This window comes from Pseudorasbora parva, chromosome 25 (genome assembly GCF_024679245.1).
Source record: "Pseudorasbora parva isolate DD20220531a chromosome 25, ASM2467924v1, whole genome shotgun sequence".
NCBI classification, from domain to species: Eukaryota; Metazoa; Chordata; class Actinopteri; order Cypriniformes; family Gobionidae; genus Pseudorasbora; species Pseudorasbora parva.
Genome location: NC_090196.1, coordinates 21,252,975 through 21,276,533, shown reverse-complemented (window position 1 = coordinate 21,276,533; position 23,559 = coordinate 21,252,975). Strand labels below are relative to the sequence as shown.

General features: G+C 40.6%; 1 protein-coding gene across 2 annotated transcripts in view; it reads left to right on the top strand.

Moving 5' to 3' along the window:
- The window catches only part of cecr2 (CECR2 histone acetyl-lysine reader), a 40,469-nt gene extending 19,534 nt beyond the window's left edge, over positions 1–20,935 (top strand). Inside the window, exons 2-18 of one of the 2 annotated variants that reach the window (XM_067435698.1) lie at positions 2,399–2,493; positions 8,143–8,326; positions 8,451–8,578; positions 8,685–8,765; positions 8,882–8,949; positions 9,415–9,575; positions 10,858–10,941; positions 11,039–11,183; positions 12,389–12,518; positions 12,679–12,716; positions 12,824–12,915; positions 13,001–13,127; positions 14,643–14,995; positions 15,133–15,282; positions 15,371–16,103; positions 16,229–18,005; positions 18,156–20,935. In XM_067435698.1, coding sequence (XP_067291799.1) covers positions 2,399–2,493; positions 8,143–8,326; positions 8,451–8,578; positions 8,685–8,765; positions 8,882–8,949; positions 9,415–9,575; positions 10,858–10,941; positions 11,039–11,183; positions 12,389–12,518; positions 12,679–12,716; positions 12,824–12,915; positions 13,001–13,127; positions 14,643–14,995; positions 15,133–15,282; positions 15,371–16,103; positions 16,229–18,005; positions 18,156–18,213 — 4,404 coding nt within the window. In that variant the 3' untranslated portion in view covers positions 18,214–20,935. Of the gene's footprint in view, positions 1–2,398; positions 2,494–8,142; positions 8,327–8,450; positions 8,579–8,684; positions 8,766–8,881; positions 8,950–9,414; positions 9,576–10,857; positions 10,942–11,035; positions 11,184–12,388; positions 12,519–12,678; positions 12,717–12,823; positions 12,916–13,000; positions 13,128–14,642; positions 14,996–15,132; positions 15,283–15,370; positions 16,104–16,228; positions 18,006–18,155 lie in introns of both variants that reach the window. The other variant, XM_067435697.1, reaches the window with a different exon arrangement.
- The last annotated feature ends 2,624 nt before the right edge of the window (positions 20,936–23,559 follow it).

Genomic DNA, 23,559 nt, shown 5'->3' with positions numbered 1-23,559 from the left:
CAGAGGGGATAATCAATAGCTTTTAATTTGCTTCAACAATCAACCCAAAAAAAGCCTAATGAATTCAGCATGTTAAGCAACACCACCACCATATTTTTCCAAGAGAACAATCTAAGGACAGTGCTTTTTCCCCCACCTTAAGCACAAGCGTGTCTCATCCTGTTTTCAAGCTCTCATTCTGTTTTTCCTCCTGCTGACACCGGGCTCCTGGTTTCCTCTCCACAGCCAGGAGGTGTGTGAGCTGACCCTCCATGACCCCGTTCTCTCTACCATTTCTCTAGAGAGAAACGGCAATCTGCAGCTTGAGTGAATCTCTCAATGAATGGATGGGCTGCCTCTCTCGCCCTTGAGTTAATTTTGTAGTGTCACTCTACTCTGAAAGGGTAAAGGGGGAGGATGTTTTATATGGGAGCTGGAAAGTGCTCCCTGTTGCCTGAGGGACTGAGTGGCTCGCTGTGTCCTCGTGAAAGAAAGCAACCGCAGTCGCTAAGCTCCTTGAGATAGATCGGTGATAGAGCACTGGCCATTTACATTTCTCAAGCTCCCCCTCCCTTTTTCTTAGAGTGACATTGGGCATTCTGAAGAGAGAGCGGTTCATGCTGGTTCGGGTTGTTCTGGGTCAGCCTAGCCCTAGCTGTGGCTGTGGGCTCATGCTGTCGCTTAGCTTCTCTTCTGTTCCTTTCAGGAGGCTGGAGTTTGCAGTCCCACTTATTGCTGCTTCATAAACCCTCAATAGCTGCAACACAATGGAAGAAGACAGGTCAAGGTTAAACCTCAGTTCTATCTTGTTTCTAGAAGCTTTATCGAGAACCTGGAGAATTTTTTGGAGTATTTTCAGTACAGTCTTAATTATTTTACTGTATATCAAACTTCTCAGGTTTTTTTTTTTACCATCTTTTTGTACTCTTGTAGTACTCCATTGCTAATTCATCTTGACAGTGACTTATTGCTTCCCGTATTGGTTTTACCTAATGTTTTCATAGCCTGTTCAGATGTCTAATTTGCTTTGAATAGTCATTAAGCTGACACTTTCATCCAGAGCAACTTGCAGTACACCTATAGGGAAATTACTTCCAGAGCAACACAGGGTGAATTGTCTTGCCCAAGGTCATGATGGTAATAGCTCTCGATGGTAATGGCTCATGGATTGCTCCTCAAAGTGATTAAGTCTACAATGGTGGCCAGATCTTTCATGACTAGGCTACGCCTCCAGATGTTATGGTGTAATGCATCAGTGCTTCAGGAATGTTGACATTATGACATTCTTAGTACTCAACCTTCAGCGTGCAAACCTCTGCATTTTTGTCGCATCAAGTACATTTTCTTGGAACTTTTAAAAATTTGACTGGTTGGACCTAGGGCTGCACAATTAATCAAAATTAAACCACACATTATTTGGCAAAGGCTGAGTTAATTTTTCCAGCTTGTGAAGCACGGCCGTGATCAGTGGTAAGAGCTGCTCCATCTGAAAGCCAGGGGTTGCTTTTGGGCATTAAAATTAAAATATGGGTCGCAAATTGTACAATAACGCATGCCATTCCAGGAAATTCCTATAGGCACTATACTATCATTGTAGCTGAATAAACAAAAGATTGAAACACTTGATTAAACATGACTAATAAACACACAACTATGGCAATATATGGTTATCTGAGTTCAAGCCTTCTTGGGTATAAGTGACTCTAACTCGCAGTGCTTTAAAATGGAGTAGCATTTACTACTGATCACAGCCATACTTCGGTGACAAGCTGCACATACAAAATTATCGCATTAAGTCAAATTGGTTTAAGCAGGATTTCAGGTAAATTGCGATTAATCTTGCAGCCCGTGTTTTATCATAGTCAAAAAGTGTTAGAAATGGCTTTATGGTGGTATAATCTTATAGTGTATAAGCACTACCACATTCACCAAACATGCAGTGCACATTGGGTGTTTTTAAAATGTGCCAACAATGGAAGTTTGTCAGGTTGGTTCCCGAACTGGCTTTGGTTGAGTGACATTTCTCTACAGGCAGTTCCTTATAACAACAATCTGTCTTTCTCTGGTTTCAGTCGTAATGCCTAGTGACAACCTTAGAAGGTAGTCAAACATGATCTGTTATTGCATCCCCTTACTTTTAGCTTCAGTACCCCTAAAGAGGTAACGGGAGGTTACACTGCTTTGCAGAAAATGTCAAACTACCTAATGAAATTCATAAAACTATGTTACTGCTATGAGCACCCATGTTATGTAGTGTTAGTAAGCCACAATATTTTCTCATCAGTGAATGAGTGGTATAAAAATGTCAACCTAGGATGTTTAGGCCAATATTGTTTAATACCTTCGTAAAAGCAGCCGCTAGTTAAACTCAACCCTGCTGAAATAGCTAACCTCCCCTCCCTGCTGTTCTTTTTGATAGGAACTTGAGCAAGCACTACTGAAACAAGACCAAGACTTCCTCTCAGACCTCCTTTGCTCCTTGCTGAAAGGATGTTACCAACGCAGCGACATCACGTAAGTTCATCACCATCAGTATTTCCTGTTCCCTTAAAGTTGTGATGTAACTGAAGTAGCGACAGATCTTTTCTCCCATATTGTGACGTACATCCTAGTAAACGGATTAATGAAAAAAACTAGGATAGTTATATATTTTTTAAATTAAAAATCTAGGTATATATATATATATATATTTTTTTTTTTATATATATTTAATAATAACTATGCATCTAGGAAATTGATTAAATTAAATAAGTTGGCATGAAATTTTAATCACGGTCATTTACATTTCATGCCAACTTAAAAGGAATGTGCTAAATAGGGTTAGTTCTAGGGGTGTCAATTTTCACAAATTCCCATGATCGATCGTCGTTTAAATTAACGATCAATTAATTGATTATTCATTAACCTTAAAACTGCGATATGCGTCTACAGCAGTGGCTTATAGCCGACAGCATGACAGGATATGCAAATGCTGCTCAAAATGCCATGTTCTTCACCAAATGAATGAGAAGGATTTTTTTTATCTAAACAAAGGGCTATGGGATTGTAAAATTAGTCGATGTGTTTTATAATTTAATTAAATGACTTATTTATTAACCAAATATAACCTGTAATACAACACGAAAGCCGCCTCAGATCTGATATTCAGAATGTGTGGATGCTCTTGCAAGAACAACGTGCTGAAACGTCACCTAAATCCAATGAATTCAAAACGACTTATTAAAATATTGTTTTCATTAATGTTATGTAATGTGACAGTCCCAATCATAGTTATTATTAGTCGTGTGTTGCTGTTTGAACTGCGCGAGCTGAAGCGGATGCGCTGAATCAACACTGGTGAGTTACACTAAAGCTCTTTGCTAGCGCATTATTTAACTCAACAAAAAGCTTCCTATATGAGATTAATCAGATTTATATAAAGTTAACAAAATTGTAAACAAAATTACAAATTATATCTGCACAAAATGATGCGAATGCACAAGTGAACTTGAACTGAGTTGCTGATATTCATATTCAGAATGGGAGACCTGTGGTGTTCACGTGCTCTTCCTGGAACAACGCTCTGAACACGGCACCTAAACCCAATGAATTTACAACCATTTATTAAAATAGTGTTCTCGTTTCTGTTATATATGACAGACATTCCCAATCCTAGTTATTATGCATTGCTCTGTACACGCTAAAGCTGTAGCACTGAATGAAAACCGGTAGCCGTACGTTACACTGAAGCCATTTGCTTGTGCGTTTTATTTCGCTAAAAGAAACGCATCCTGTATGATTGATCACATATATAACGTTACAAAATAAATGTAATATTACAGATTACTTCAGCACAATCTGATGCAAATGCACAAGTGAACTTGAACTAAGTTACATGCGCTCTTCCTGGATCAACGCAATGAAACACACGGCAAATAAACCCAAATAATTATCATTCACAATGTTTTATTACAATAGTGTTCTCATTAATGTTGTGTAATAAGACAGTCCCAATCATAGTCATGATTAGCTGTGCATTGCTGTTGAAGCTGCATGCTAAAGCTGATCAGCGCCACGCTTTTACTCCCACTCACCTCTAATGTTAATTATTAACCAAATGCATCCTTATGAGATAAATCAGCTATAGATAGGCCTGCACAAAATAAACACAATATTACAACTTACATTTGCACAAAACAAAAGGCTGCGAATGCACATGCAAAATTGCAGTCATAATAAAGGTGTAACTCCAGCTGTAAAATGGTCCCAAATATAACTCGGGCACGCTCGCTTCATTTTTTCCTCCTGTTTCACGGATGAGCCGCACGCACGTGCATGACCCTGCTTAATTGATGATCGATAAGTCTTATCGATGAAATGTCCTATCGACAATTAATCGATCATCGATTAATCATTGACATCCCTAGTTAGTTCACCCAAAAAAATGTAATTCTGTCATTTTAATTACTGTGGTAGATTTTTCCCTATATGCACGTGATTTCCCTATATGCACCAATTCATTTTTTACTCTACTAAGCATACTTCAATACCTATTCGAGTTGGTCAACATCTCAACCATTTTGAACTCTTATCACTTGAGAATAAGGTTTCTAGTGTTCCACTAAACACTATCATTTAAGAATAGGGGTAATATCTCTAGTGTCTAAACATGCTAACTTGCTGCGCAGCAATGAACCAGACAGACTCCAGCAAATCACTTCTAAATGCTTTAATCGACCAGCAGAGTTCTCAAACTATTTTAGACAATCTTACCCAGAAAGAATAATTCATCAGTTTTTATAGGACAGACATAACGATAGTACTCATGATCATCTTTCAGTATTTTCTTTCAATATGATTAGTTCAATCTGTGCAAAACAAGCCCCCCTTACTTCATCTGTTACTGGCAGAGCAAATATAGATATCAAACCCATAAAAAAAACTGAGGTTAGTAATTCATTTGATTACTCAATATGTCTCAATATTACTCAATAGGCTACTACTGTGAGATGGTCTAGCTTCTCAAATTCTTCCACTGTTTCCACATCAGTTTAAAATATTTTTTTTCTGTTCTCAAGTGTTAGCATGTTAGGTCTGTAGAAAAGAGATATTCTCGTCAATTCATAACATTTAAAGGGTTGAACCACTGTATTTGAGTGATGTCTTTACTACCTTTCTCGTCGTTGAAAGTTGTAATATTTTCATCAAAATATCTTAAAGCATTATTTCAATTCAAAATTAAAATGTTCTTATATTTTATTCACCCCCATCTCATCCAAGAGATGAGATTAATATCTTTCTTTCTTCAGTCAAAAGGTTTTTTAGGAAAAAATTCCAGGATTTTTCTTCACATAATGGTTTTCAATTTCAACCAACTGGTTTAAGGTCCAAATCAACGCAGTTTCGAAGCACTTCACTAGATAAGACCCTATTCCTCAGCTATGATCGTGCAGAGCCTTGATTTGGACCTTCAACCAGTTGGTTGCAATGGAAGACCATTATGTGAAGAAAAATCCTAAATTATCAGGACATTTTAATTTTGAAGTGAACTAATCTTTTAATTTGTGTTCCGAAGATCTTACGCGTTTGGAACAAATTGAGGGCGAGTATATTATTAATGAAATTTTTGTGTGAACTACCCTTGAAGCTCAATCATCAACACTTGTTGGCATGGTGTTGACTGCCATAAAAATTCATTTCCACATTCATTTCCCTTTTTCTTTAAAAAAGCAAACATCTGGGTACAGTGAGGCACTTGGAGTGAAAGTGAAAGGGGCCAATTTGTAAACGTTAATCATACTCGCTGTTTTAGATGTATAGTCAGATGTAAACTATGAGGGTTGTATGAATGATTTTAGTATTGTAAAATAGCTAACTTTTCTTTAAAGAATGAGCAATTTTACAAATGTGTTGCCTTGCCAGCATACAAAGGAAAATGAAGGATGAGTCCATTTTTGTAATCAACATTATGCAATAAATGTTGATTGAGCTTAACTTATATTTGAACTGTTAATACTCCTTTGACTATACTGTACTGTTTTGGGTGTTTTTGCAACTCTCCTCTGTGCTGTTGAAGGATCTTATGCATGGTATTGCCCTACCCACATCCTGTGTCTGACTCAGACTCCATCTTCAATGGGACCAGTTGAGTGTAGTACCGCTGTAGTCATGGAACTAGGTTACCTGCAGCAGTAGTAGGTCAAGGGGCCATGGGCCCCCCATCCCAGTAAAGAGAGTGAGTTATTGTGTGAGTCAGTGCTGTGATGAATGACTAGCCCCTAAAGAGAGCTCCCTTCCATAGCGGTGCCTCATCAGCAGCAAAAAGGAGTCCGGTCGATGACTGGGTAGGCAAGAATGATCCCTTTCGCATACTCAGGCAGGCCGTTAACAGGACGCAGGGTTTTATTGGATTCGACAGCAACTGGCATCCAGGGGGAGGCCGCGGGGCACTGGCCTTTCACAGAAGTGCCCTTTTCATTCTACATGTGCTAAACGCTCCAGCAGAATGGGGGAGGGAGTGTTACGGATGAGAGAGAGAGGCGGAGAAAGATGGAATGGCAGGGGGCCTGCAGCTGTGAGAGAGATCATTCTGCTTTCTCAAGATAAGCCTATTCTTTCTATTCTTTTTTGCTCTCTACCTTCTCTCTTGTTGTCCTAAGGCTCACCCTTACCCTACGCATTAGTACCAGGAACTGGGTGTTTGGTTGATCGAATTGACCCCACCTAGAACTAACTTTTTTTCTTTTTTTTTCCCTTTTTTTTTTTTTAGCCTGCATCACAAAAAAACACAGTAGTACTTAAATCATATGAATAGTTTATAAAGTGGATCCTAACTTAAAATCAAGGTGGAAGACCCTAACTGCCGCAAAGAAGATTGTTGCTTTTACTTTGCTTTTGTTTGGGTTGCTTAATGGTACTTGACCCATTAGTGGACAAGTGTAAGATTTTGTGCTTCAGTTTTCCTGTTGTCACAGGTAATTTATAGACTGACGTAGTCATACTCAATTCTAGTCAGAATATGAGTCTGAAACTGCTCCATTGGGCTGTGATTATGGGGCGTGTTTCAGCCGAACCAGGAAAGACATCAATTGGCTAGACCCACAACCAATCAGAGCAACGAAGCGACGCATAGTCAAATGTCAAGAGACAGAGCTCAACTACTGTGTTGCCAAGTCCGCATTTTTTCCGCGGTTGTTTTATATGTCCAAGGGTTGAAGTGACTATGATGTGATATATAGACCCATGAGTGCGAATTTCAGCAGGCAATCTTGCCAAAATAAAACACATTTTACCCCCAAACGCCATTTCCCCCCCAGAGAATCCCCCGAGAAGCTATTGTTTAGGACTAGTTGTTGGCGGATTTTGTTGTAAAAACTTGGCAACCCTGTCTGCACACGCGCTGGAATAAACGATCTTTGCCGGTGTTGAAAAAAATAAAAAAATTTAATGATACACAGAGTACTTACCCAAAATGATCATCATCTTTGAAAGAAATGATGAAGGTGAACGCATATACAAACAAGCTCTCCGTTTAGGATTTGAACAAATATAATCCAAGCCCCTTTGATGATGTGCATGATTACGTTACTGTTGATCATCTGTCCGTCATCGTCTAAAGCCCGCCCTGATGATTTCATTGGTCCGAACAGTTTCTGCTTGGGGATAATTACTCCTCTATGGGGTGATGCCAGACCGAATTGCCCGACCTAAAAATGTTGTGGGCGGGGCTAAGTTCGGCTGGCATGCAGGCTAGGTAATTTATGCAAATTTTGGAATATGAAATGCGGGATGGAAATGCAGAGATGTTAATTTTTCAAAAAAACGTAAATGATTCTGTTGGTGTTAGTAATGAACATAAATGGAAAAACATTTTCTGAATAAGTACCTATGTGCATCGAAAGATTTTTGACTACTTTCCAAAAATATATTTTCACACCGCCACTCCAAGACATCAGACCGGCAGATGTTTTGTGTTGTTAGCAAACATGTCCTTTTTTCCTGGAACTGATGATTTTGTTCTCTTAAGCACATGTGATGAAACCGCTGCTTTATTTGCAAATTGCTTTATAATATTCAGATTTTTTTTTTGTGCACAAAATTCACAACTTTGAATGGGAACATTTTAGTTTGTCTATTCTAGATGTAAAGATGTATTTTAACCAAGACTATTTTGTTTCTTTTTAGGATTCAGTCCTTTAGCAGTTATCTAGAAGACATTATCAACTACCGCTGGGAATTAGAAGAAGGGAAGCCCAATCCACTGAAGGAGCACCAGTTTGAGGTGCTACCACCCCGCACACAGGTGGAGCTTTTGCACAGACTCTGTGACTACCGTCTTGATGCTGCGGATGTCTTCGACAGGCTTAAGGTAGCAACCTTGTTTTCATGTGTAATTGCACACTTTTTGCTCCATTAAAAAAAAAACAGATACATGTTTGCATTTGCTTAGTACTTACCATAACCGAGTCTAAAAGAGATCCTGGGTTTTGCAGGGCCTGGATGCAGACAGTTTGCGCGTTGAGCCTCTGGGCCAGGATGGAAATGGGGCCCTCTATTGGTACTTTTACGGTACACGGCTGTACAAAGAGGAGCCAGTCGAAGCGATGTCTCCACAATACAGGTATGGAGATGATTTCACATGTCTGCATACATGTATGGTTTATAATATAATTGCTAAAAGGTATGTTAAAAGTTGTAAAAAAAACACATGCGTACCATTTTCACAGTTATGCTTATGACAAAGTGTCTGAGAAGAAGAGAAGAGGGAGGCCACCAAAGAAGAAGTCTGAAGATATTTATGTATCAATGTAAGGGCCTCTTTAAACATCTGTTAATGCATTGTATGGCATGCGTACTAGTCATAATTTGGTGCTTGGAAGTTGAATTATTTAGAAAGAAAAGAGTCTAATCTTGTTTGTTTCAGGGAGGAGGAGGGGGAGGACTCTGTGAAGGAAGAGGATGAAAGTGCAGAGGAGTCTAAACCTGGAATAGGTGAGAAACGGGTTTTGCTGCTTTTAGTTGGATTTATATGGTCCAGATATAAGGTTATAAGGTATAGAGATGTTGAGTTATTGCAGAACCAATTTTTTTATCTGCAATGTAAGTGTCTTACAGTGCCCATGGCGACTGTAATACATGTCTGCTGCAATGAGCATGAAATGCTCTTTCAGCAAAAGCATGAAATTTGGAGCTTTCATGACACAAGTTGAAATGAAATGCTAGCAACCATGCCAGCAGTTGTAGCTTGCCTTCAGAGATTTCTAAGAGATCAAAGCTCAAAATATGGTAGGCAGCTTGATAGATTTAAAAGCATTTGACACATTATCTTGATGCTTAGTTTTATTATTAAATTCCCATTTGTGTCACACTTGCATCATGTGCAATTTTTTAACTGATCTCTGAACATGAATTTTTTTAATCTGTTAATGAGGTACTGTTTGTTTAATGTGTTATCAGAGCGCGAGCGTGGTGTCTGGTCTCTGGTGTGCGACACAGAGGAACAGTGGGTCAATCTGGCCGAAAGTATTAAGGACAGGGTCTCTTCTCAGGACCGGCACCTGCACCGCATCATTACGCAAAACTTCCTGCCTGAGATCAGTAACATGATTGAACACAAGGTGAGACTTTTCAGTCTGTCTGATGATCGCACCTCATGTGATGTGACGTAATGATGAGTCATGTTATCAGTGGAACTGGGATATAGGTTATCATCTCAGTAGAAGATAGCCATCTCCAGAAAAAAATGGTGACATATTAAACTACTGTTTAGTAGTTTGAGAACAAATGAGAATTCCTTCCTACAATTTAGAAAACATTCTTATGAATTAATAAATATTAAATTATATTTTCTTAATTTATAATATAATATTGCTAGCTTGAAAGAGATCTTAATGTTCTTCTCTTCTTAATGATTATTTCAATTAAAAATTAGGACATTTTCAAGTTATGCAACAGGTAAGGCGTTTTTATTAAATTTATTTAGCATTAATATTATTAACCAGTGTTTAAGCATTGAATTTGTTGTACTTGACAAGGCAGCATGAAGAGTAGGCAAGTATACAATCAGATGAGATGAAAAGGTATTTAATATTATTATTATTGTTTTTTTATTGATTAAATATGCACATAGATAATAGAGAAACTAAATACCTAATCTTTTTCTTACCAGTGAGAAAACTGCCTATATCTGATGCATGTTGGTATGCACACTTTGCAGTGGTGTTGACATGTCATTTCCGTAGCTAATCAAGACCTATTAGAGTGTCTCGTTGCCATAGCTACCCCGCTTCCAGCAATCACCATTACATACTCTCACTGTAAAATGTACATCTTGCTTCAGTGCTTCCAACGTTATGCAACTTCACATTTTTCACACCTGTACATAGATCCGCAAAGAACCAGATACTTTCTTTCGCAACCTTGATGCAACGGGTTTTGACTTGGACAACTGCCTCTTCAAATCAAACCCCTACACCCACTCTCTCTCACACAAGCACACATGCTCACAGCCCTGTCAGAGCCAATCCATCTAGCCGTCGCCATGTGGCAGGCTCTCACCTTGAGGTGAGCTGGAGCATGGTGATTGACGGCCTGCAGCGCTGCGGGTTTTTTGACCTCTTAAGTGGTGATCCCACAGACACTCCATCTTCTAGCATGGGATTAAGTGTTGTGGTGTAATAGACAGAGCGGAAGATCCTGAATATACAGAGATACGGGGGAAAGGGGCTGATTTTGATGGGCCTTTGTCGCCATGGGCTGTTTGGTTGTGCAATGACACTCTTTAGCTTCCTGCTTTGGTTAAACAAAGGGCACATTTGGGAGGGGCCTATATCCCTCAAGTGACCTACCTGACACCCACATATGTGTGTAAGTACAACTGACAAGGTTATTCTTCCCCAGGAGAAAGAGATGAAGCAGAAGCTACTGAATCCGCCTGAGGAATACAACAGCCACACGGAACAACATGGCATTAAAGAGATTGGGGTGGGTTTTTTCAACGTTTTTTAAACGCGTCTCAGTAATTTCTTGTTTGTATACGTGATGTAAGCTGGAGTTTAATTTATGCATTTGTGTAAAGCAGACACGAACCACAATGGAGGTGGAGAAACAGAGGGAGGAGGACCTGGAAAGGCAAGTCCTGCTCGCTGAACAACGGAAAGAAGAAGAGAGACTGCTTCAGGAAGAACGAGATAGAGAAGAACAGGAGAGAGTCAAAGCTGTCGAGGGTGAGTCACAATTCAGGTAACCGCCGACCAAGTTTCCCCAGCAGCATGATCAAACACACCCTGATGCTAAAGCACATTCTATGGTCTTGTCTCAACATGGCGGTTTTGAAATCAGCGTGCTTTTAACCCAAGGCGGCTTTAATCATCCAAAGAGCTGAGCTAGGGGAAACGATCAACCTCGCTCCTCGTGAGAATCATCCAGCTCTGATATCTTCTGTCAGCGGGTTAATTAACTCTTGATTGTGCTGCCGCTGATGGGCCTATCCACATTAATGTATTATGGATGACGATCGAGCCTGCAGTTCTCTCCAGTGGTTTCTTCCTCAATCTCTTTTAATCCTCCCAGCAGGGTGTGTCAGTCAGGGCCTTTAATGTCAGCACATAAAGCACTTCTCCCCTTTATCTTGCCTGTGCCCTTTGATCAAATGTGCCTTCTAAAGTTGCCTGATGATTTGCTCTTATTATTACTTGATTTTCATTTGCCAACTTTTCATCACGTTGGCCCAAGCACAAGTGTGCAGGTAACGTGCACTATTGAGTGGTGAGGGTATGACGTCACTTTGTAGGCCAACTGGCAGTTAGTGATCAACAAAAGTTTATAATACTTAAACGTTTTGCCCATCAAGATAATTATCACATTTTCCCAGAACGTTTGAGTTAGACTAATTTATAAGAGCATAACTATGAGCATAATGAGCTGACATTTTAATCTCCCGACAGCCTCTGTAGTTCCATTTAGGCACTTGTTAGCAACCGCCTTTTTCAAGACGGGTAACAGCTTCAAACAATCTTGAGTGGGGTAATACTTATGTATTTTATGTCATAGAATAAAACGTGAAAGTGTCTTGAGCTTGTGTTCACCACAGACCTTATTTAAGCTATTTAACCAAAATTCCATTTAAAAAAAACACATGAAAAACTCGCTTCTGCATTTTGGCCTACAAAGTGATCTCATACCTGCACCTCTCCTGTCAGTGTAAAAAAAAGAAGAAAAAAGTTGCCAGCCACGGCCAACGTTTTGATCATTTTCACAAAAAAGACTCTGTTTAATGTTGGTGAAACCCAGAAGATTCTGTTTGGCGGGGAAGCATTTTCTCACCAATACCGGAAAATTCTGTGTTTGGCGGGGAAAGAGTTAATGGTAATAAGTGCAAGACTTGGCTTTATTATTCTGTCATTCACCAATGGGTTGTTGTGTTGTTCAGAACGTGCGCGTAGAAGGAAGCAGCGAGAGGAGAAGGCCTGGTTGCTCTCCCAGGGGAAAGACCTTCCCCCCGAGCTGCTAAATTTGGAGACCCACTCACCTGTTCGTCGAGCACGTCGCACCAAAGAGTTGTAAGGACTCTGTTTTTTACTCTTGAAATATCTTTCCAATTGCTAACAGTCTTGCTAACACATTTAATGTTACTTTTACTTGCTAATTAATATGTATAAGCTCTTATGTGTACTTTTTCTGGTGATGTTGCTATTCGTTACTCCTATTTCTATATTGCAGTTATGACATGGATGACGATTACACTGCTCTCTACAAAGGTACGTTTGCACAATGGACCTTCTGTTGTGGTCAAACCACAGTGTTTGTTTCCTCATTCAGTACTCAGCAGTTTCACTGAAATAATGTAAAACTACTTTCTCTTCAGTGTTGGAGGCACTCAAAGCTCACAAAGATGCCTGGCCATTCATGGAGCCTGTTGATGAGTCCTATGCCCCTAACTATCATGAAATCATACAGGTAGGCATACAAGCTGTTTTAAAGAAATGTATTTGGCCTTTTTAAGAATAAATAAATAAATAAGATGTTAAAAATGTTTTGTCAGACTCCAATGGACCTATCCACCATTGAGAGAAAACTGAATGATGGGGAGTACGTTGCTAAGGAAGAATTTGTGGCTGACGTAAAGCTTATGTTTGAGAACTGTCTGGAATACAACGGAGAAGAAAGTGGTAAATATGATCAAGATTAACAGTTTTGTTATCAACATTTGTGGCATGCAAGCAGAAGTGAAATGGTTTAACAATCAACTCAACAAAATCTGTCCTTTGAATGAGACGTTAAATCGAGGTACTGACTCTCTGTGGTCATTAAAAATCCCAGGATGTCCTTCGGGAAAAGAGTAAGGGTGTAACCCCGGCATCCTGGCTAAATTTGCCCATTGGCCCCTGTCCATTGTGGCCTCCTAATACACCGATTGGCTTCATCACTCAGTCTCCTCTCCTTCAATCAGCTGGTGTGTGGTGGGCGTTCTGGCACAATATGGTTGCCGTCGCATCATCCAGGTGCACATTGGTGGTGGTTGAGGATATTCCCTCCTTCTATATGTAAAGCAATTTGAGTACCCAGAAAAGCACTATATAAATGTAACATTATTAATAGGGATGTAACGATTCAGTCGGAGCCTGTTGAAAATTGATACAAATGTGTGATAATTGAAGTCGGTTGAGTTGTTAAACAAATCGCAATACACGCTTTAAACAGCAGGGACTAATACTCAACACAGTGAGAGTCTCAGTCACCTCTGTCTGCATGTAAAAGACAATAGGCCAAACCACACTGACCGGCGGATTTGCAGCCCCACTCGATGCGTCTATTGCCATCAAGATCACAAGGTGCATCAGTGTTTTCACAGCGAAAGATACTAGGCTATTTTCTGCCATAGTAAAAGACCAGCGCAAGAATGTATTCCACAGACTTACTATCTCTTTCTGTAAATGTGTTCATGGAATTATTTCTCGATTTATTATTCATCTTAATGTGTTCTGTTTTTTTAACTCATGCAAGTATAATGATACAAATAATAATTAAAATCTTGCCTTTATAACAATGTGAAACCCTTATCACTTTTGTACTTAAATTTGACCTAGTCTATGTCTGCTATTATTCAGTGCAGGATGAGGGTGAAGAAGCTGAAACAACCTCTTTGAAGGGACTTTTTGAGGATTTGTTTTTTAAAATCTCAGTTGAGTTATTATTTGGCACAAAATATATATTTAAATTTTACACAGAAATATGCAGAATTTTGTCTTAGAAATAAAAGGACTTTTATTTTATAATTTATCTTAACGTTTAGTGAAATTAGTATCGTGAATCGCTAGTTGAGTGAATTGTTATATCCCTAATTATTATTAATTAAAATTTAGAAATGTGTAGCAGTGTTAATAATTAATAAACAAAGCAAGTCATGCTAATAGTGGAAGTATGTGGAGAGGCTCTGACATTGATTAATAGAGAGTGATTGAGCTGTCCTCCAGTCCGCCAGGTCCTGCAGTGCCACAGAGACATTCCAGCCCCACAGCTCCCCTCCCTGGAGCCATCCATCCATCAGAATGCATTCCCCTGGGGGTGGTGGGTTCAGAGGTCAACTGTGGTTCTGTGACCTAGTTGGTGTGCTTGCTCTGCATGGGGAGATGAGATCATATGCATGTGTGTTTTCTTATGCTTACCTGTCTGTATTTTCTCAGAATACACAATAATGGCTGAGTCCTTGGAACGCTGCTTTAGCCGAGCCCTACTGAAGCACTTCCCCTCTGAGGATGGCGACACAGACGAGGAGTTTCACGTGAGCAGTGAGGACCGTGACCGCAAGGATAAGAAAAAGAGCAAAAGTCACAAACAGTCAGGTCCCGAGAGCTTGATCAGAGCCACTGAGCAGGTTCAAAAACGCAAAACGTCAAATAGTGGCAAGGGAAACAATCAACAAGACAAACTCAAATCCGCTTTACAACCTCCTCCGCTACACTACAGCAATGGTCCCCCATATCCTCATATCTACCCAGGGCAGCAACAGGCTGGCATGTTACATCCTGCTCAACAGGTAAGTCCGCACTGATGGTTTCTAAATTTGTTTATTGTTTACATCTGAATCAACTGTTTTGACTACTATTCTAAAGTTCTCCCTGTGCATTTATTACTGCCAGTACTTCATAAGAGATGTGCTCTTTTTGCATACAGTTTCAACGACCTGCAGGTGCTTCAGGACCAGGGATGTATGCTCAACGTATGATAATTGATCCCCAGTATCCATACCCTGGACAGAGACCCCTCATGTCCAGGCAACCGGGAGACCATGGAAGTCAGCATATACCTCAATACAATATGCAGGTATTATGTTCGATCAGTTTTAGTTTTGATCATTTAAAAATTGTCAACTCACCTTTAAGGTTGTTTATAATGTTTTTCTCTTTAACAGGGTTCCCACATAAATAGTCCACATCTTGGTCCCAGATACCCAGTTGGACCTGATGGCCGGCCGCTTCAAGCTCCAAATCAGCAACATTCCTATCCTGGTCCCACTCATGGTCCTTCTCTTGGCCCAAGGCCAATGGCCCTTCAACCTGGAGGCCTCTGTGCCCCTCCACCTGAAGGCAACATGTACCCTTCACGCCAACATCTAGAAGGGCATTCCATGCAGCCTGTGGGGAACCGGTACTCCAGCCCAGGTGTCCCAATGCATAGTTCATACCCTCCTTATGGCCCCCATGGCATAAATATGCCCAGGATGTGGCCACCCATGAACCATCAGGGGCAGCCATCACCTGGTGGACCTATGATGCAAGAACAGAGTGCGACTAGCCAACATCCATACAATCACAACATGATACGTTCTCCACACAGTACTGGTTATGCAATGGCAAATGGTCAATATAGAATGCCCTCTGTCAACTCCCAAGGTCCTATTGGCCAAAGACCACCAGAGGCCCCTCAGGTCTCAAGGCCACATTTGGCATCCATGCTTGATAGTCCAGAGATGATTGCCCTCCAGCAGCTCTCAACCTCATCATCTCATCATGTTGGGAACTTTCAGTCACAAAGTGGTGGCAATGCTTTAGTTTCTGCTACACTGGCTTCTCCTGAAAACCCTCTCCTCGGGCCTTCTAGAGATTGTGTTGCAGACAACCAGTACACTCCCATATCCCCCAAAGGTAAGAGTGGAATTCCTGGCCATATTTTTGGCATTACACAATTGCATTTGATGAAAATTATATCATAAGTTTGATGGCACCTGTGTGGTTTAAACACATTTTAACACCATTGTATATCCTGACAGGTTCAAGTCCAAAATCTGGTGATAAACGGTCAACAGAGAGTGCTCTGACTAAGGCTGACAGCTGTTCTCTTCCCAATCCAACAGAAACATCTGCTCATCCTTCACTAGGAACAGCTTCGGCATCTGTATCTAATCCAAATACGGAAGGTCCTAATCATACTGAAAACAGACATAGACTGTCAAATCCAGAGAAAGTCCACAATGGTGACCACCCAAATTCTCAAACTCAAAAGCAAAAATTTGTTGATGATTCTTCATTTCCACAAAATGGTTCTCAGACAGTTACCCATAAAACCCCAGATGAAAGTCCCCAGCACCCCTCTCTACAAATCCATAAACAAATTCCACCACAGTTTCTTCAGAATGGTTCGCAACATCAGTCACATAATGTTCCTCCACATATTCTACAGAATCTTCCTCAACAGATGCCACAAAATGCATCTAATCAGTACTTTCAGAACGGCTCACAGCAAATACCACATAACGGATCTGTCAGAGGCTCACAGGCAGGACCTCTTCATGGAATGCCACATATTCCACCTCAGGGGGGTCAGCCAGGTGTTCATCAGCCTGCAACCCTCAGCTCTCTACCTCCTAGTCATCCTGTGTCCCATCCACTTGTTCAGCCTTCTCCGGCTGATCGGGGAGACCAAAGGCCTTGTGAGCCTACCAGCAGGGAAATGTCAGATGAGAACACAGCTTCCCTAGACAGCAGCAATGCTAACATGAGGACTGATTGTACCAGTGGGCTTTACAAACAACAGCCCTTCAGTCCAAAGCCACAAACACAGCTTGTGCCAGAGCCAGCACCCCTTCACAATCAGGCTCATCCAGCACACTCTCAGGGTCCAGAGAGCAACACTGTGAACCAATATAGTGTAAGTGAACCAGCACACCAACACTTTGGCCCACAGATGGGTAGATCATTACACACATCAAATCACCAGCCTTACCCAAACCAGGGACCTCCATCACAGGGTAATAACACTCATCAAAATCCTGCACACTATCCTAGTTATCACCAGCAAGGCGTTCAATACCAGTATCGCATGGCCACACAGCATCCTCAGAGCCACCCCAGCATGCATCCTCAGTTCCAGCAGCATCAGCAGTTCTATCAGCACAACCGACATGGCAGACCTGGATTTTCATCTGAGGAGTGGCCTAGACCTCCATACCAGCCTCAAAACCCTATGATGCCCAATTCTTACCCATCACCATCTGTTGGAAGTTTTAATGGACGACACAAGGACAACAGCATGTCTCCACATGGCTCGGACGGATCTGGTGGGAGCTTAATGTCACCCAGTCCTTTACCTGATGGGTCTCATAGCAGTGCTTTGGAGAATAGAGAGGAAGGCAGCCCTGCCAAGCAGGCAAGAACTGAAGAGCCTTCTGAACGCTCAGAGAGTCCAAAAGAGATCTTAGACCTGGACAGCCACAATGCTACAGCCCGACGTCGCATTTCAGCTCAGCCACACCCCGGTTTTCCATATGGGCCTCGTGGCATGCATCCCAGCATGCAGCAAAGTGGTACTCATCCACCCCACATGATGGCAAGTGGGCCGTATTCTGGCCAGCAATTTCCCAGTGCACATTTTGCACCACAGCATCCTCATCCACATTTGATGGAAGCTTTACAGAGGCCCCAGCACCTGCCATTCTCTCCAGGTCAAACTCGAATGGCTATGTACAGGCATCCAAATGTTGCAGGGCACTTCCAGGGAATGATGGTTCCTCAAAGAGCAGTGGCTGCTGAACACTTAATTCGCACTGGGTAAGAGATCTAATTTATCTTTCAAATTTTATGACATAATTGATCTGGATCCAGAAGAACAATCTACTTACACATTCATCAACATTTGTCTGCACAATGCTTTCAAATTAAATGTGCTTACCTTTAATCACACTTTTTCTTGTCTGATAGGCATCAAATGTTGGGTACACCATCCCCTAATGGCCCAGGCAATAAACAAGGAGTATAAAAGGGCAAAAAAAGAAAAGACAAAAAAAAATATCTTAAGCAACCCAAGGAAAATAAATACCTTCCACAACACTGCTATGTCCTTGAATACAAGGAAAAGGAGCCCTACAACAAAAAATAGGAAGATTGATTGAAAATGTTTTGGGTTTTTTTGCTGAAAAAAGCTAGTTATTGTACCAATTGGAGCCTTGATCCTATCCACCTAGAAAACTTTTTGAGACACTGATAACCCTTCCTCTCCTGGCGCTAATTAAGACGGGAAAGGTACAACTATCAGTGCCAAGGGGTTCGATCAATGACCATAGACCAGTGAAGAGCAGTGAATCTTCAGTCCTGTTAATACTGTTCAAAATCTTTTCTACTGGTCTGCATCTTCTCTTCTCAGCCTGGAGTGTCTTTAGACTCATTCCCTACAAAGGATCAACATCTCCAAGCTCCTTTGCATGGGCTGTTTCTTAAGTAAAGAAACTGAATTTTTGTCCATGAGAAGAGCAAGATATACCTGTTGGTGTTCCAGTTCAAAGTTAAACTCAGGTTTAGTAAAGAACGTACTGAGACTACTTTAGACTCTAGACTACTCTAGACTCTGCTGTCTTCATGTACTTGTTGAATGTTCTGTGAATGGTTTTAGATGTAGTAATACAACTCAAGGAATAAAAGATGGATCTTCTGCTCCACTAGGAAACCCCACACCTGTGAGGTGGTGTTCATCTCAACTAAAGCATAGTATCCACTTTATTTCTGGAGATGTGCATTCTTTTAATGCCACTTCAGTTTGAAGATTGTCTTCGATTTTCTTAGACTGGCAGAGAACTTGGCTGCTGTATTTGTTATGCACTAGGAAAAGTCTTTCATACTGGAATGAGTGGCCTTGGACTTAAATTAGATGTGTGCTTCTTAGTATGGGACTAAATTTTAACTTTTCACTTAAGTTGTCTCCATCTCTGTGTTGTCTTGCGTATTGATGTGTCCTGCTAGATTGTGTGCACAATGAATCATTTGTCACCTGATATCAATCTTAAATTGTTTTTGTTGTTTTTTTTCTTCTTCACATATTGGAATGTAAGTTGAATTTGGCACAAAAATAACTAGCTGAGTCACAATATTAACAATGCATTAGATGAGAGTATATATCAGCCTTTACACTGACTTGTAAAAGTACCCTTGTAGCTCCTTTGACCAAATGGGAGAAATGTTGATGTGCTCATATTTTACATGAATGCTTCCGCTCTTCATTCAATTTACTGAATATGTCCTCAGGGTGTAGTGATTTTAATACGGGTATTGTCGAATGAATATTCAATGAAAAAATTACAATGAAAAGTCACTGGAACTGTGATTAATTTCAAATCATCTGTGATCTTCAGTACAGACACAGGAACCAGACAAGCAGTTCTTGTGGTTAATGTCATTTGTCACACTGTTCTTTTGAATTAGCTTAATATTTGTTTTAAATGCTTAATTTTTTATGGAGGAGGAGGGCTGACCGGAAAACGGAGTAGAATGGTTGTTTATTTTCATTGCTCCTCCTATTGTCCTGCACTAAATGAATTACTTTGAATATCTGCTTGTTTTTTATGTGTCCTTATGGTCTGTCTGAATTACTATTTTATAAAGCTCACCAACAAATCATTAAATAGTATCGGCAATTTGTGAGAATATGGCAGCAAGAATTATCTACCTCATATTTCCAGAATGTGGCACATTCTCTATTCCCTTCATAGACGCATATAAAGATACATTTTTTTGTCACTTGTTTAATATGCTTTTTCATGATTGATGGCTTGATCCTTAAATCGACACTTTAGCCTTAATATATCCACTCGCATAACCGAATGGTGATTAATTTATCAGTGCCAAATTTGAACATTATTAAAACATCTGCATTCCACTTTTTGAATACTGGTTTTTACAACCATAAGTGAAAAGAAGGCAGTGTCTGAGGTTCACATTTTTGCCCTCATTTTGTTGTTCTATGGAATTCACACTTCAAAGTGGAAAATAGGTTTCGCACCTTGAAAGAAGGATTTGAGTGTTTTTTTGTTTTGTTTGTTTTTTGGTACACTGAGATCTTTTGTGCCAAAAACCTGTGATGGTGCATAATGGCGGGCGAGTATTTTTGTGGACGTGAACTGTTTATATGTATTTTATGAACTAGGAATATGACAAAACTAGCAGCTGTGAGATGACATGGAAGTTGTCCACCATTTTGTACCTGTCTTTGCTAATAAGTGATGATGTGTCACTTAAGCAGTCTGTCAGAGAACTGTCCTACTCCACTGTTAATATGTAAAGGGATGATTTAGTTGTAATGAACTACAAGAATGTGTGAATTTTGCTGTGTAAAGATGTTTTTCTTTTTTTCTTTCACTTATTGGTGGGTATTGGGTAACAGATCTGTATCTCTTGAATCCACCCTTCAACATCTCTGCTGCCATTCTGTCTGTACTAGTTAAGTAACTAGCTGGTTAAATGTGAATCATATTTATTTGCAATTATTTTGTAAATTGTCTTTTTTTTTAATATAAATGTTCTTTTCATGTTTGTTTTGAAACGGTTCACTTTACCTCATTAGCGAAGATGGAATCCAAAACGACACCGGTAACTTTCATTATGTGAAGTTTACAAGTTCTTACCTGAATGACAAATTATTTTGGAAATGGACCGAAGTATTTTCTATACTGTACATTTCTTAGAATAAATTTAAGTTTCATTAGATTTTGCTCGTTTTCAAGTTGTCGATTTTCTGTGCACTTCCTCTAATGAAAACATGCATGCATGGCACTAATGAAAGTAGGCTATTCGGCATTGTCGTTAGCCTGACAAGCCAGACCCACATCAAGATGTTTGGTCTGGAAACTCACCATTGACGGTTCAAGGGGCGGGATAAACGGTTGTCTTTCAAACTCCCTCTGCATGCGATAGGATAGCGCTACAACCAACCAGACCAATGAAGGTGAAGCAGCTAGCTGATAGATTAAACTTTCGACGTATCCGGTCGGCAAAACTCCAAACACTTCTTCCCTTTTTAAGAATGACCTCAGTGCCGTTCTTTTCTCAGAGAAAAGCTTAACTCCAAGTCTTCCAGAGTCAGAGTCAAAGCTGATTCGAAAGACCGCCGTTCGCCAGCTTCTGGGTTCACTAGTAGCACACAAGCGGCTCTGCGGTCATTATGTTAAGCCCCGCCCACCGACTTTATACACGATGTGATTGGCCTGAACAGAGTTTGGTTTTTCCAGCTAAAGGTGCAGATCCACTTGTCTGTGCAGCACTTCTGTCGCACCGTGCTCCACCTTATTCCTATGGGTGACGTCAAGCGACTTTTAACCAAGGGGGTAATCTAGCGCTCGGAAAGCGTTCCACCCCTAGGGGCTGCCATTGCTAACCAAGCCATCACCTGCTGTTAGCATCCCATTGACTCCCATTCATTTTTGAGTCACTTTGACAGTGAATAACTTTACATCTGAGACGTTTAAAGACTCCATTTGTCCATTGTTTATTTCTAAAGAAACACGACAATGCATAAAAGGCTCCGTTACCTTGTATCTTACACTATCACCCCGTAGAAGCTGTTTTTGTAAAAATAGGCTAACTATTGCGTCATAACCAACGCGACTCTGTCGCACAGTTGAGAAATTACCGTATAGACCTGAGGAGACGCTCGCAGGCAATCTTTTACTGTCTATAAGACAGTCGGGGAGACGTGGAGACATAAAGTCTGATAAAGTCAAGGGGGAAGAATGGGGAGAAGCCCATAGTGAGCCAAAAGCAACGGGAGAAAATATTTAAACAACGTGATTCAGCTTTCCCTTTCCACAACTACTAGAAGACCTACAGCTGTCAGACAGGAGGCTCACGTCACATCTACGTCGTCAAGCTCAGTCTGAGCCTGCGCAGTTCGCTCAGCCATCAGGAAGTGAGTGCTCCTTTACTGACATCACTTAACGCCGTAGAAGGCAATGGGATCGCTCCGTCCATTTCTTTTACTGTCTATGCTTTTAACATGCCCGCATAGCATTCCAGGAAGGAATGCTGCGCTGCATTTGAGCCGATTTGAATGGACAAATAAGGGGAAGCGTCACAACATCATGCTTCAGTCGTGTTGCAAAAATGGATCTCCACGGTCCATACCTGTCAAGTATCCCATTTTGGCTGGGAAAGTCCCGTATTTTACCCTTCTTTCCTGCCATCCTCCTGCATTAGTATTTTCCCATAAATCTCCGTATTTTAACCTGCGTTATTAAAAAATAATAATACCGGAGTATAAAAAACATTTACAATCTGAGCTGTAAAGCCTCGCAATAATTGCCATCTGCAGTAGTAGGTGGCTGTTGTCGCAAAGTTAGTGTGTGAGGTTAGTGTGAGGTCAGATGACGAGTGACAATGCGGGGGGGAAACAAAACAAAGATGGATGATGGACGTAACGAGACGGAAGGTAAAAACCCTTGTGTAAATACCTTGATCAATGGGACAGCGAATTTAATTTTCTGAATCGGAGCAGGGTGGGGGACAGTCACGCGTTTTGTAACTGCGACTTCAGCATCGCACAAACATCCACATGTGCGACAGTGGAAGATCTTTTAAAGTGACAGTAACCACTGACAATGTAAAGAACAAAAGTAATTGCTCACTCAAATATGCTCTGCTCTTGAGTAAATAACTTCAGTACCTTTAATAAGGATTAATCTATATATAATACATAACTTGTTCAGTGCAAACTGATAACAATTTATGTATATTTCCTACTTGTTAAGGTAGGAAGAGCACAAGTACAAATAAAATGTGTTAGAGGTTTATGTGAGGATTTATGCCCCACGAACCAAAGCACCCCTAACCCCCCGAATCTATCCGGGATTTTGATACCCAAATGTTGACAGGTATGCCACGGTCAGAACTGTATTGAGAGTTCCTAGACGACACTCGCGGCAGATTAGATTTGCTGCCGCTAGGGTGCGTCTAGATTTCTAGGCTACATTGTCGTTACTTTAGATGTTGTAAATATCGGAAAAACCATGGGGTAGCAAGGCTACTAAGCTTGATTTACATTTTAACTACTCGTTAACTGACATGATCTAGGTTGTGTGTGTATAGCCTACTATACTGTGTGAAACAGACTAAATATTCTTGTGTTAGTGTAGGCTACTCACTCACAGAAAGTCTCAAAGATTTCTGTCAGGGTTCAAAAGCATGAGAAACCTCCCTGGATTATGATAATAGTAAATAAATAACTTTATGGACTTTCAAAGTTAGAAAATCAAGACCAAAATGCAGTTAATATTAGCTAGCCTTGGTTTAGAATACGCTGGCAAATCTTTGTCCTTGTAGGTAGTTTTTTTTTTGTCCACGC